This window comes from Microtus pennsylvanicus, chromosome 15 (assembly GCF_037038515.1).
Source record: "Microtus pennsylvanicus isolate mMicPen1 chromosome 15, mMicPen1.hap1, whole genome shotgun sequence".
Classification (NCBI taxonomy): Eukaryota; Metazoa; Chordata; class Mammalia; order Rodentia; family Cricetidae; genus Microtus; species Microtus pennsylvanicus.
Window position 1 is genome coordinate 12,058,405 of NC_134593.1, and position 12,227 is coordinate 12,070,631.

The 12,227-nt window shown below is 41.5% G+C and overlaps 1 protein-coding gene across 1 annotated transcript in view; it reads right to left on the reverse strand.

Annotated features, from left to right (window-relative positions):
• Positions 1-11,234, reverse strand: part of LOC142836073 (uncharacterized) — a 78,300-nt gene extending 67,066 nt beyond the window's left edge. The window contains exon 1 of the mRNA XM_075950093.1: positions 11,036-11,234. Within this exon, the coding sequence (XP_075806208.1) occupies positions 11,036-11,199 (164 nt within the window). The 5' untranslated portion in view covers positions 11,200-11,234. The remainder of the gene's footprint in view (positions 1-11,035) is intronic.
• Positions 11,235-12,227: the final 993 nt, after the last annotated feature.

The following is a 12,227-nucleotide window of genomic DNA, read 5'->3' on the forward strand; positions in this document are numbered from 1 at the left end:
AGTAAATTGGGAAAAGCAAGAAAAAGAACAAATAACATCAATATAACAAAACCTAAATAACCCAAAACAAAACCCTAAACCAAAAACCAAAGAAAATGAAGATAAGTAGCATTCTCTCTCTGCAGATTGAACAACACAGAGCGACAACATATGCTTTGCCTTGGAGACATAAGAGGAAGACAGTCAGCAGGGTAGTGGTGGCGCACGCCTTTAATCCCAGCACTTGGGAGGCAGAGGCAGGTGCATCTCTGTGAGTTTGAGACCAGCCCGGTCTACAAGAGCTAGTTCCAGGACAGGCTCCAAAACCACAGAGAAACCCTGTCTCAAAAAACTAAAAAAAAAAAAAAAAGAGGAAGACAGTCACCAATTGTAACAGAATTTTCAAAATGAAAACAGCCACTCATCTTTGGGGCTTTATATGTCATGTTCTCCCCAAGGGTGAGAAGGCATTTTCCTCCTTGTGAGCTCCCAGTCACAAAGAGCTGTCTGTTTATGAAGAGGCCTAGATCCTAGGGTAAAAATGAGATGTTTTCAAGATGTCTATGAGTTTCTTAGGCTTCCTCAGTTCCTACAACAGCATTGTCAAGGGGGAAACGGAGTCAAGACTCAGAAGCAGCCATGCTGGATCACTGGCTAGACATAATCAAGACCTATTACACAAAGGAAACCAAATTTGAAGAACACAATGCATGCCTTAAATTGAGTAGCTTTTGGAAATGGGGATAAACAGGTGGCTCTTACCACAGCAGCTCCTTCTGAAAGTGACCCTCAGTCTGGGCTGTAGCCTGTTCAAGCCGAGCCTGAAGATTTTTGGACATGGGAGATTGGTGTAGGGGGTTCTTCTGTCTATATGTTGCTTTCATTGGTTGAATAAAGAAACTGCCTTGGCCATTTGATAGGGCAGCACTTAGATAGGCAGGTAAAAGAGAACTGAATGCTGGGAGAAAGAAGGCAGGCAGGGAGAGATGCCATGGAGCCTCCAGGTCAGTTATTCTGAATCTTTCCTGGTAAGCCATGACCTCGTGGTGAATACAAATTATCAGAAATGGGTTGAATCAAGATGTGAGAGTTAGCCAATAAGAGGCTAGAACTAATGGGCCAGGAAGTAATTTAATTAATACAGATTCTGTGTTGTTATTTTGGGGGTTAAGCTAGCCGGGCAACGGAAAACGACCCGTACTCCTTTTACTACAGTATATGAAAGCAATTAAAACGAAGGTGAGGATCCATGGCATTTCAACTGTCTAGCTAACTGACTTCTCCATGGAGACCATGAAAGCCAGAAGGTCCTGGATAGATGTACTACAGAAAATGAGAGACCATGGATGCAAGCCCAGACTACTATACCCAGCCAAGCTTTCATTCACTATAAATGGAGAAAATAAAATTTTCCAGGATAAAAACAAATTAAACAATACGCAGCCACAAATCCAACCTTACAGAAAGTAATAGAAGGAAAATCACTAACCAAGGAGTCCAACAATGACCAAATAACTCAGATATCTAGAGACCCTTCACCAACACAACTCAAAGAAGGGAAACACACAAACTCTATGACTAAAAATGTGAACGGAGTTAACAACCACTGGTCATTAATATCACTTAATGTCAATGGGCTCAACTCACCTATAAAAAGGCACAGGCTAAGAGATTGGATACCAAAACAGGATCCAACATTCTGCTGTTTACAAGAAACACACCTCAACCACAAAGACAGGCACCTACTCAGAGTAAAGGGCTGGGAAAAGGCTTATAAATCAAATGGACCTAAGAAACAAGCAGGTGTGGCCATACTAATCTCTAACAAAGTTGACTTCAAACTTAAATCAATCAGAAGAGATGGAGAGGGGCATTTTATACTCATAACAGGAACAGTTCATCAGGATGAAGTCTCAATCCTGAATATCTATGCCTCTAATATAAAAGCACCCATGTATATAAATGAAACATTGCTAAAACTCAAGGCAGCCATCAAACTGCACACACTAATAGTAGGAGACTTCAACACTCCTCTCTCACCAATGGACAGGTCAATCAGACAGAGAAATAAGAGAATTAATGGAGGTAATGAAGCAAATGGACTTAACAGACATCTATAGAACATTCCACCCAAATAGGAAAGAATATACCTTCTTCTCTGCAGCTCATGGAACCTCCTCGAAAATCGACCACATACTCGGTAACAAAGCAAACATCCACAGTTACAAAAAAATATTAGTAACTACCTGTGTCTTATCAGATCACCATGGATTAAAGTTAGAATTCAACAACAATGCTACCCCCAGAAAGCCTTCAAACTCATGGAAACTGAACAGTCAACTACTGAACCATACCTGGATTAAGGAAGAAATAAAGAAAGAAATTAAAGTCTTCCTGGAATTCAATGAAAATAAAGAAACAACATACTTAAACCTATGGGACACTATGAAATCAGTCCTAAGAGGAAAGTTCATAGCACTAAGTGCCCACTTAAAGAAAACAGAGAAAGCTCACATTGGAGACTTAACAGCCCACCTGAAAACTCTAGAAAAAAAAAGAAGCAGGCTCACCTAGGATGAGTAGAAGACTGGAAATAATCAAACTGAGGGCTAAAATCAACAAAATAGAAACAGAAAACAATACAAAGAACCAATGAAACAAAAAGCTGGTTCCTGGAGCAAATCAACAAGCCTGACAAACCCCTATCCAAACTAATCAAACGGGAGAGAGAGAATTTGCAAATTAATAAGATCAGAAATGAAAAGGGGGACATAACCACAGACACAGAAGAAATTCAGAGAATCATTAGATCTTACTACAAAAGCCAGTATGCCACAAAACTGGAAAATGTAAAGGAAATGGACACTTTTTTAGATAAATACCATATACCAAAGTTAAACCAGGACCAGGTGAACAATCTAAACAGACCTGTTAGTCGCGAAGAATTAGAAGTGGTTATCAATAACCTCCCTACCAAAAAAAGCCCAGGACCAGATGGTTTCAATGCAGAATTCTACCAGAATTTCCAAGTAGAGTTAATACCTATACTCCTTAGTGTATTTCAAAATATAGAAACAGAAGAGGCATTGCCAAATTCCATTTATGAAGCTACAGTTACCCTGATACCAAAACTGCACAAAGAATCAACCAAGAAAGAGAATTATAGGCTAATCTCACTCATGAACATCATCACAAAAATCCTCAACAAAATACTGGCAAACCGATTCCAAGAACACATCCAAAAAATTATCCATTATGATCAAGTAGGCTTCATCCCAGAAATGCAGGGCTGGTTCAACATACAAAAATGTATCAATGTAATCCATCATATAAATAAACTGAAAGAAAAAACCATATGATCATTTCATTAGATGCTGAAAAAGCATTTGACAAAATTTAATATCTCTTTATGATAAAAGTATTGGAGAGATTAGGGATACAAGGGTCATACCTAAATATAATAAAAGCTATATGCAGCAAGCAGACAGCTAACATCAAATTAAATGGAGAAAAACTCAAAGCCATCCCACTACTCAGGAACACGACAAGGCTGTCCACTCTCGCCATACCTCTTCAATATAGTGCTTGAAGTTCTAGCAATAGCAGTAAGACAACATAAGGGGGTCAAGGGGATTCGAATTAGAAAGGAAGAAGTTAAACTTTCGTTATTTGCAGATGATATGATAGTGTACATAAGCGACCCCCAAAACTCCACCAAAGAACTTTTACAGCTGATAAACACCTTTAGTAATGTGGCAGGATACAAGATCAACTCCAAAAAATCAGTTGCCCTCTTATAAACAAAGGATATGGAAGCAGAGAGGGAAATCAGAGAAGCTTCACCTTTCACGATAGCCACAAACAGCATAAAATATCTTGGGGTAACTCTGACCAAGGAAGTGAAAGATCTATTTGACAAGAACTTTAAGGCATTGAAAAAAGAAATTGAAGAGGATACCATAAAATGGAAGGACCTCCCTTGCTCTTGGATTGGGAGGATCAACATAGTAAAAATGGCAATTCTACCAAAGGCAATTTATAGATTCAATGCAATCCCCATCAAGGTCCCATCAAAATTCTTCACAGATCTTGAGAGGACAATAATCAACTTTATATGGAAAAAAACCCCGCAGGATAGCCAAAACAATCCTATACAATAAAGGATCTTCTGGAGGCATTACCATCCCTCACTTCAAACTCTATTACAGAGCTACAGTGATGAAAACAGTGTGGTACTGGCATAAAAACAGAGAAGTCAACCAATGGAATCGTATAGAAGACCCGAATTTTAACCCACAAACCTATGATCACCTCATTTTCGATAAAGGAGCTAAAAGTATACAATGGAAGAAAGAAAGCATCTTCAACAAATGGTGCTGGCACAACTGGATGTCAACTTGTACAAGAATGAAAATAGATCCATATCTATCACCATGCACAAAACTCAAGTCCAAATGGATTAAAGACCTCAATATCAGTCCGAACACACTGAACCTGATAGAAGAGAAAGTGGGAAGTACCCTACAACAGATGGGCACAGGAGATCACTTCCTAGGTATATCCCCAGCAGCACAGACATTAAGGGCAACATTGAATAAATGGGACCTACTAAAACTGAGAAGCTTCTGTAAAGCAAAGGACACTGTCACTAAGACAAAAAGGCAACCTACTGACTGGGAGAAGATCTTCACCAACCCCGCAACAGACAAAGGCCTGATCTCCAAAATATATAGAGAACTCAGGAAACTAGACTTTAAAATGCTAATTAACCCAATTAAAAAATGTGGTACTGAACTGAACAGAGAATTCTCAACAGAAGAAGTTCAAATGGCCATAAGACACTTAAGGTCATGCTCAACCTCCTTAGCAATCAGGGAAATGCAAATCAAGACAACTTTTAGATACCATCTTACACCTGTCAGAATGGCTAAAATCACAAACTCCAATTATAGCCTTTGCTGGAGAGGCTGTAGAGAAAGGGGTACCCTCATCCATTGCTGGGGGGAATGCAATCTTGTGCAACCACTTTGGAAATCAGTGTTTTGGTTTCTCAGGAAATTCGGGATCAACCTACCCCTGGACCCAGCAATACCACTCCTGGGAATATACCCAAGAGATGCCCTATCATATGACAAGAGCATTTGTTCAACTATGTTCATAGCAGTATTATTTGTAATAGCCAGAACCTGGATACAACCTAGATGCCCTTTAATGGAAGAATGGATGAAGAAAGTGTGGAATATATACACATTAGAGTACTACGCTGCAGTAAAAAACAATGACTTCTCGAATTTTGAATGCAAATGGATGGAAATAGAAAACACTATACTGAGTGAGGTAACCCAGACCCAAAGAGATGAACATGGGCTGTTAATCACTCATAATTGGTTTCTTACCATAAATAAGGGTCACGAAGTCTACAATTGGTGAACCTAAAGAAGCTAAGTAAGAAGGTGAACCAATGGAAAAACATATAGTTATCCTCTTGGCTATGGAAAGTAGACAAAATTGCCGGGGAGAAAATTGGGATCTTGGGGGTGGGGTGGGATGGGGGTAAGGAGAGATGGGGAGAGAAAAGGGAGAAGGGGAGGATGGGAGGAACTTGGGGAAAAAGGATGATTGAGATAAAGGAAGGTTGGATAGGGGAGCACGGAAGCACAATTCTTAGTTAAGGGAGCCACCTTAGGGTTGGCAAGAGACTTGAACCTAGAGTGGCTCCCAGGAGCCCAAGGCGATGTCTCCAGTTAGTTCCTTGGGCAGCTGAGGATAGGGAACCTGAAATGACCCTATCCTTTAGCAATACTGACGAATATCTTGCATATCACCATAGAACCTTCATCTGGTGATGGATGGAGATAGAGAGAGAGACCCACACTGGAGTACTGGACTGAGCTCCCAAGGGCCCAATGAGGAGCAGAAGGAGGGAGAACATGAGCAAGGAAGTCGGGACCACGAGGGGTGCACCCACCCACTGAGACAGTGGGGCTGATCTATTGGGAGGTCACCAAGGTCAGCTGGACTGTGACTGAAAAAGCATGGGATAAAACTGGACTCTCTGAACATGGCGAACAATGAGGGCTGATGAGAAGCCAGGGACAATGGCACGGGGTTTTGATTCTACTTCATGTTCTGGCTTTGTGGGAGCCTAGCCAGTTTGGATGTTCACCTTCCTAGACCTGGACGGAGGGGGGAGGACCTTGGACTTTCCACAGGGCAGGGAACCCTGACTGCTCTTTGGACTGGAGAGGGAGGGGGAGAGGAGTAGGTGGAGGGGGAGAAGGGTGGGAGGAAGGGGAGGGAAATGGGAGGCTGGGAGGAGGCGGAAACTTGTTTTTTTTTCCTTTTCTCAATAAAAAAAAATTTAAAAAAATTAAAAAAAAACAAAGGTGAGGGTACATGGCATTTCTACTCTCTAGCTACCATCTTCCACAACCTTAGGTGGCGTGGACAGTCAACATTGATCTTTGGACTGATATCGTACTTTTTATCCTCAAAGGAAAAGGATCACATAGTAGCTAGGTCTAGCATTTTTCCAGTCCTAAATATGTCATATTTTAAACAGCACTGTAAAATGGTCTTTCTACTTGAATGAATAGGACATTCTCAGTTCAGAAAAATCATTTTGTAAATAGCAACAGGATATTAATACCATGTCCCAGAGTATATGAGCAATACAATTGTTATTGATGATGAGTTACTAATCAACTATTTCATTTTATTGATAGCCATAATAAAGCCTTGCCATCTAGGAAGCTGAACAAGGTCATGAGGCTAGCTGAGTTCTCATGTCCAGGAAACAATTGAACATGAACATCATGCAGGATAGAGCCTCTCACGCTAGAGCAGCATTTCCTGAGATGTGTAGCTGAGAACCCTGGCCCTGCCAGGGCTCTGAGACCAAGCAGAAACTGGTGATTTCCTTGGCACTAGAGCTGGGAACCTGCATCCTGGCTCTCTTTGGGAATCTGTAACAGCACACTCTAGAAGGTTCTGATCTTACCTGCAGCAGAGGCATCTGCCTGTGTCATCCTGGAAAGTTCTTAACCTATTCTATTCAAAGAACATTTTGCACAGGAAATGGGTAATATTGCAGAAAACAAAGTTCAAAGGTGGAATTCTCTTCTCCGCAAGGGGTGTTCCTAAATAAAAGTGTTATTTCAGCCAGGTGTGGTGGAACACACATTTCAATCCCATTACTTTGGACCTGAAGCAGGCAGATCACTGCCAGTTCAAGAAACTTCTGCTCAGAACATAGAGAGTTCAGAAGGGAGGAAGGGAGACTCAATTCTGGAGACACACTGAGTATCAAATGTATTGTTTTCTGGACAGAATTTTTTGTTGACTGGACCAGCACAATTCCCTTAGGTATTTTCCTTGGTTCTAGTTGTGATGTGGGAATGATTTCTTATTAATAAAGAAACTGCCTAGACCCATTTGATAGGCCAACCCTTAGGTAGGCGGAGTAAACAGAATGGAATGCTGGGAGAAAGAAGCTGAGTCAAGGAGTCGCCATGGTTCTCCCACTCCAGACAGACGCAGGTTAAGATCATTCCTGGTAAGCCAGCTTGTGGGCTACACAGATTAATAGAAATGGGTTAGATCAATATGTAAAAGCTAGCCAATAAGAAACTGAAACTAATGGGTCAGGCAGTGTTTAAAAGAATACAGTTTCCGTGTAATTATTTCGGGAAAAGCTAGCCATTCAGGCGGCCGGGTGCGGGGACTCAGCCCGCCGCTCCTATTACTACAAATGACGCCCAGACGTGTGGCTAACTAAACCCACTTAAAAAACCTGAGAAGGCTTAAAAATAAGGGAGAGAGAGTTTAACACAGATTTTTGCTGTTTGTTGGTGGCGTGATGTAGAGAGATTTCCTGATTCGGCAACAGCAGCAGAAAAAACGCTGTGTCATTTCAAAGCGTGACTTCCTGGGGCTGTGCCGCCAGTGCAAACTCTGGCTTTATGTTTGTGTTCCCGCTTGGGATCGGAAGGAGAGTGCTCTGAGACCTTGACGATGACTCAGAGCTCCCCGCCTGCTCCTGGGCAGAAGGCAGAATCAGGCTTAGGCAGGCGGAAGAGCATGGCGGATTCCTGCCGCCATACAGAGACATGTTTTTAGACTGCGCAGTGCTCTGCCTGTCAGATTTGGATGTTACTTGGATGAAAAGAATTTCTGTGCTGCACGCTCAGTCTCAGAATTAAAGTGCTGAGTGCCGCTCCTACCTGGTAGCCCCAAGAGGCTTCCTGACTCAGCTTCAGCTGCAAAACCCTGCGGCTCATTAAGAGGTCCTGCCACAAAACACTTAAACAGTGTTGATGAAAAGCTGAACACATGCTTTTCGGTTTTCAGCCGTAGCAGGAAAAAAGCTGTGCCGTTTAAAAATGCCGGCTTTCTGGGCCATCCTGCCAGGGCAAACTCTGACTGTTTGAGGCAGGAGGGCCGGCTACTGAGAGAGGACTTGAGTGTTGTCTGTTGTAGCTTGCTGGCTGGCAGGGACCTTGCAGCCAGTACCTCAGCCATGAGGCTGGAAAGCTAAGGAATGGACTGGATCTAGCTGGCAAAGCCACGCCTTTAGTCCTACTGATATTGCTTGGCAAATTAAAGGCTCTTGTCATCAGAAAAAGAGAGATATACAGTAAAGAGAGATTCAAAGACAGAAAATTTCTGAATGGTTTAAAGTGTGTTAAAAATATATGCAGACTAAAAGTTAAAATTCTTAAAGCAAACTTCTGTGACTTCAAGGTGTGGTAGCACACGCCTTTAATCCCAGTGCTTAGAAGGCAGAGATAAACAGATCTCTGTGAGTTCAAGGTGTAGTAGCACACGCCTTTAATCCCAATGCCTGGGAGGCAGAGACAGCCGGATCTCTGAGAGTTCAAAGACAGCCTGGTCTACAGGGTTATTCCAGGTCAAAGATATATGCTCAAAAAGCAAAAAGTTAACCTAAGAATGTCACAGCTTAGATTCTTAAGCGCCTAGTGATTTAAAGGCGCAAATCAAAAGTGCTCCTGGATAGTAAAAAATTGCAGATTCACAATAGGACAGATTCAGACCAATAAATGAGTAACACTGTTGGATGAATGTACGTAGGCTTGGGAGAGAGAAGAAAAAGAATATAGAGAATAAAGTTAATGGTTTAAAAAGAAAAAAGTAAAAGTAAAGTCTTTAAAGAGACAGAATAAAGTAAAGTGATAGAGTAAAACTAAGCCGCGTAAAAATGAAAAATTCACAAAGAGTCTGGATTATGTACATTGTGTTTTCTTTAAAATTTTTGACTGTGAAGGAGCTAAGTACAGAGAGACATTTCATTATATGGGCTGCCAAGTGGAACCAGAACGGATATCATGAGGGTATGATTTCAGAATTTGGATCTAAGGATATGATACTTTGGAAAAGAGATTCTTCTTTTGTTTTCACAGAGGATGAGACTTTATGGATTTCTTCTATTCCGATTTGGTATGATGGACCACGTCCTCCTGAAGGGTTGCTGTGAACATCTTCAGAAAATTGCTTCGCTCAACTGCCAACTGAGATAAACCTGGCACACAGGTTACACCCTAAATAATCTGATTAACGACGCCCCCATTCAGCAGGAAGCAGTTTGGAGAGAAAAAACTGCGCCCATATTCCCAAAAATTGTTTATAAATGTTCTTTTACATTTAAAGGGGGATATGATATAGGTATGAATAATTTGCATTGGTATGGATTTTAAGGTCAATTTTGTTATATGTATATGTATTTTTGATCTTGAATAAGGTGTGATTGTGTAGTTCATTTTTAAAATGTAATGTATAATTAGGAAATATAGGTTGTTGATGGATAATCATAAATAATAGTCAAGTTTGTAGTCATGTTACTTAGATTTTCTAGATATATAGAGATATATTTCAGATAGGCATTCTTCATATCTCTCAAAGGCTACAGAATATGGCATTTAAAATATTTTAATAACTTAGGACTTTTCATGACAATGAGACATGTCTGCTCCTGGCGGCACCAATCTACTTCGAGAGGAAGATGGGCATCGAAGAGGATCCTTATGGAGTTTGATAGCCATTTGGGCAAGAAACTGCTCTTGCCTGGACTGTTGCATAAAATGGACACAGAGAACCCGCAGAGAGAGGACTGCTGAACTTGCCTAAAGGTGAGACGGTCTTTTGGGGTTCATGACTCATAAAAGAGTCTGTGAGACATTCTGCAGGACACAACAGATAGTGACTGAACTGTCTTTAAAATTGCCTGCTTCATGGAAATGTCTGCTGGATACTATGGGCCTGAAGGCTGAAGATGGATGCCTCAATGGTACAGAGGAACTTTGGGTGACTGTCCAGGCAGCAAGATGTCTTTGTTATTTCTAGAGTTTGAAGTTTCTTAGTTCTTATTTACTTAGGTAATATTATATCCTTCTGGAGTCTTTGATGGAGTTGAAGAATGGATAGGTAGTTACAGTTTTCCATTGTTATGATAAAAGATAAAATAGATATAAATATTGTAACTGTGATTCTTGCTTAGTAACTGTTTTTGCTATATGTAATTTTACTATGTTAAAGTTAAAGCCTTTCTTTTTTGTTTAAACAGAAAAAGGGGAAAATGATGTGGGAATGATTTCTTATTAATAAAGAAACTGCCTAGACCCATTTGATAGGCCAACCCTTAGGTAGGCGGAGTAAACAGAATGGAATGCTGGGAGAAAGAAGCTGAGTCAAGGAGTCGCCATGGTTCTCCCACTCCAGACAGACGCAGGTTAAGATCATTCCTGGTAAGCCAGCTTGTGGGCTACACAGATTAATAGAAATGGGTTAGATCAATATGTAAAAGCTAGCCAATAAGAAACTGAAACTAATGGGTCAGGCAGTGTTTAAAAGAATACAGTTTCCGTGTAATTATTTCGGGAAAAGCTAGCCATTCAGGCGGCCGGGTGCGGGGACTCAGCCCGCCGCTCCTACTACTACATAGTTGGAAACCATACATGTGAGCAGACGACCATAAAAGACAGAGATCCCAGGTAAAAGGGACCCACTGGGCTCTACTTCCTCATCAACCCTGGGTTCCTACCTCAGCTGGGAGACTTCAAAGTGATGCTGTAGCTTTTCTTCCAAGTCCTTTTCCTGCATGGGCATTTCCCTCTGCCTCCACAGGAACTGAAGACTTTCCTCCAATCTCTTGAGCTCCAGTTCATTAGAAGACTGTGTTGATAGTGGAGGGTCACAGACCATCATACATCTCTAGGCACATACAAAGGATCCAAATAGCATGCTGAACAGCTATATAGACAAAACAGTAAAAGTACCCAGGAGAGTAAGAAACCCTGATTCAATTTAGAGACAGATCAGAAACACAGTAGTCTCCTTTAGCCAATGGCACACATGCATGACTCACAAGATCAGCTAAATACTGATACTACTACTACTACTACCATACAACACACACACACCCCTGCAAACATACACACACACACATTCTCCATCCTATGTACAGGGACCTCCTGGTGCTTTTAAACTTGTTATCTTGGCACTAGATCAGCTGGCTTCACAGACGGAGGATGCCATGGTTGCTTGTGTTCACTGAGTATGCTTAGAGATTCAGTGTTGCCCTCCATGTTACCAGGGTTTATGCAAGATGTCTTCCCACACCAAATATTACAATGACATTTCTCCCACTTCAGAACAGCGATTCTAGGTCCCCTGTGACTATTACACAGGATAATGATATAAACTCCCACAAGGGATTTCTAGGGGTCATAAAGGTGAGTATGTAGAACAAGAGTTGTGCTGCTTAAAGTGGGGTTTTCTGACCCCTAGCACCACCTGGAAATTGGTACAGGTAAATCCTCATGTCCCTTATAGACCCCTGGATCTCAGAGTCTCTATGGACACACAAACCTGAAAATGCACACACACACACACACACACACACACACACACACACACACAAAATGAAAACCCAAACACATTAGGGAGAAAAAGCAGATAGGGGGAGAGAGGAAGAGAGAGAGGAGGGGGAAACCATGTTTGCATGCTAAAGAGATTCATGGAGCATTATTGTCTAAGAGTATGAGGCACAAAGCTAGAGAGAAACTGTGATGAGTCCCAGGACTCATGCACACAGATGGACAAAGTGGGAACAGGTCTCTCCAGCCTCTACCAGGAACTTCCAGTACACAATCAATCAGCTTTCAGACAAGTTCAAAGACTCACACAAGCTCACAGCAGCTAGTATCTCACCCAAGCCACCACCTGTCAGGTCC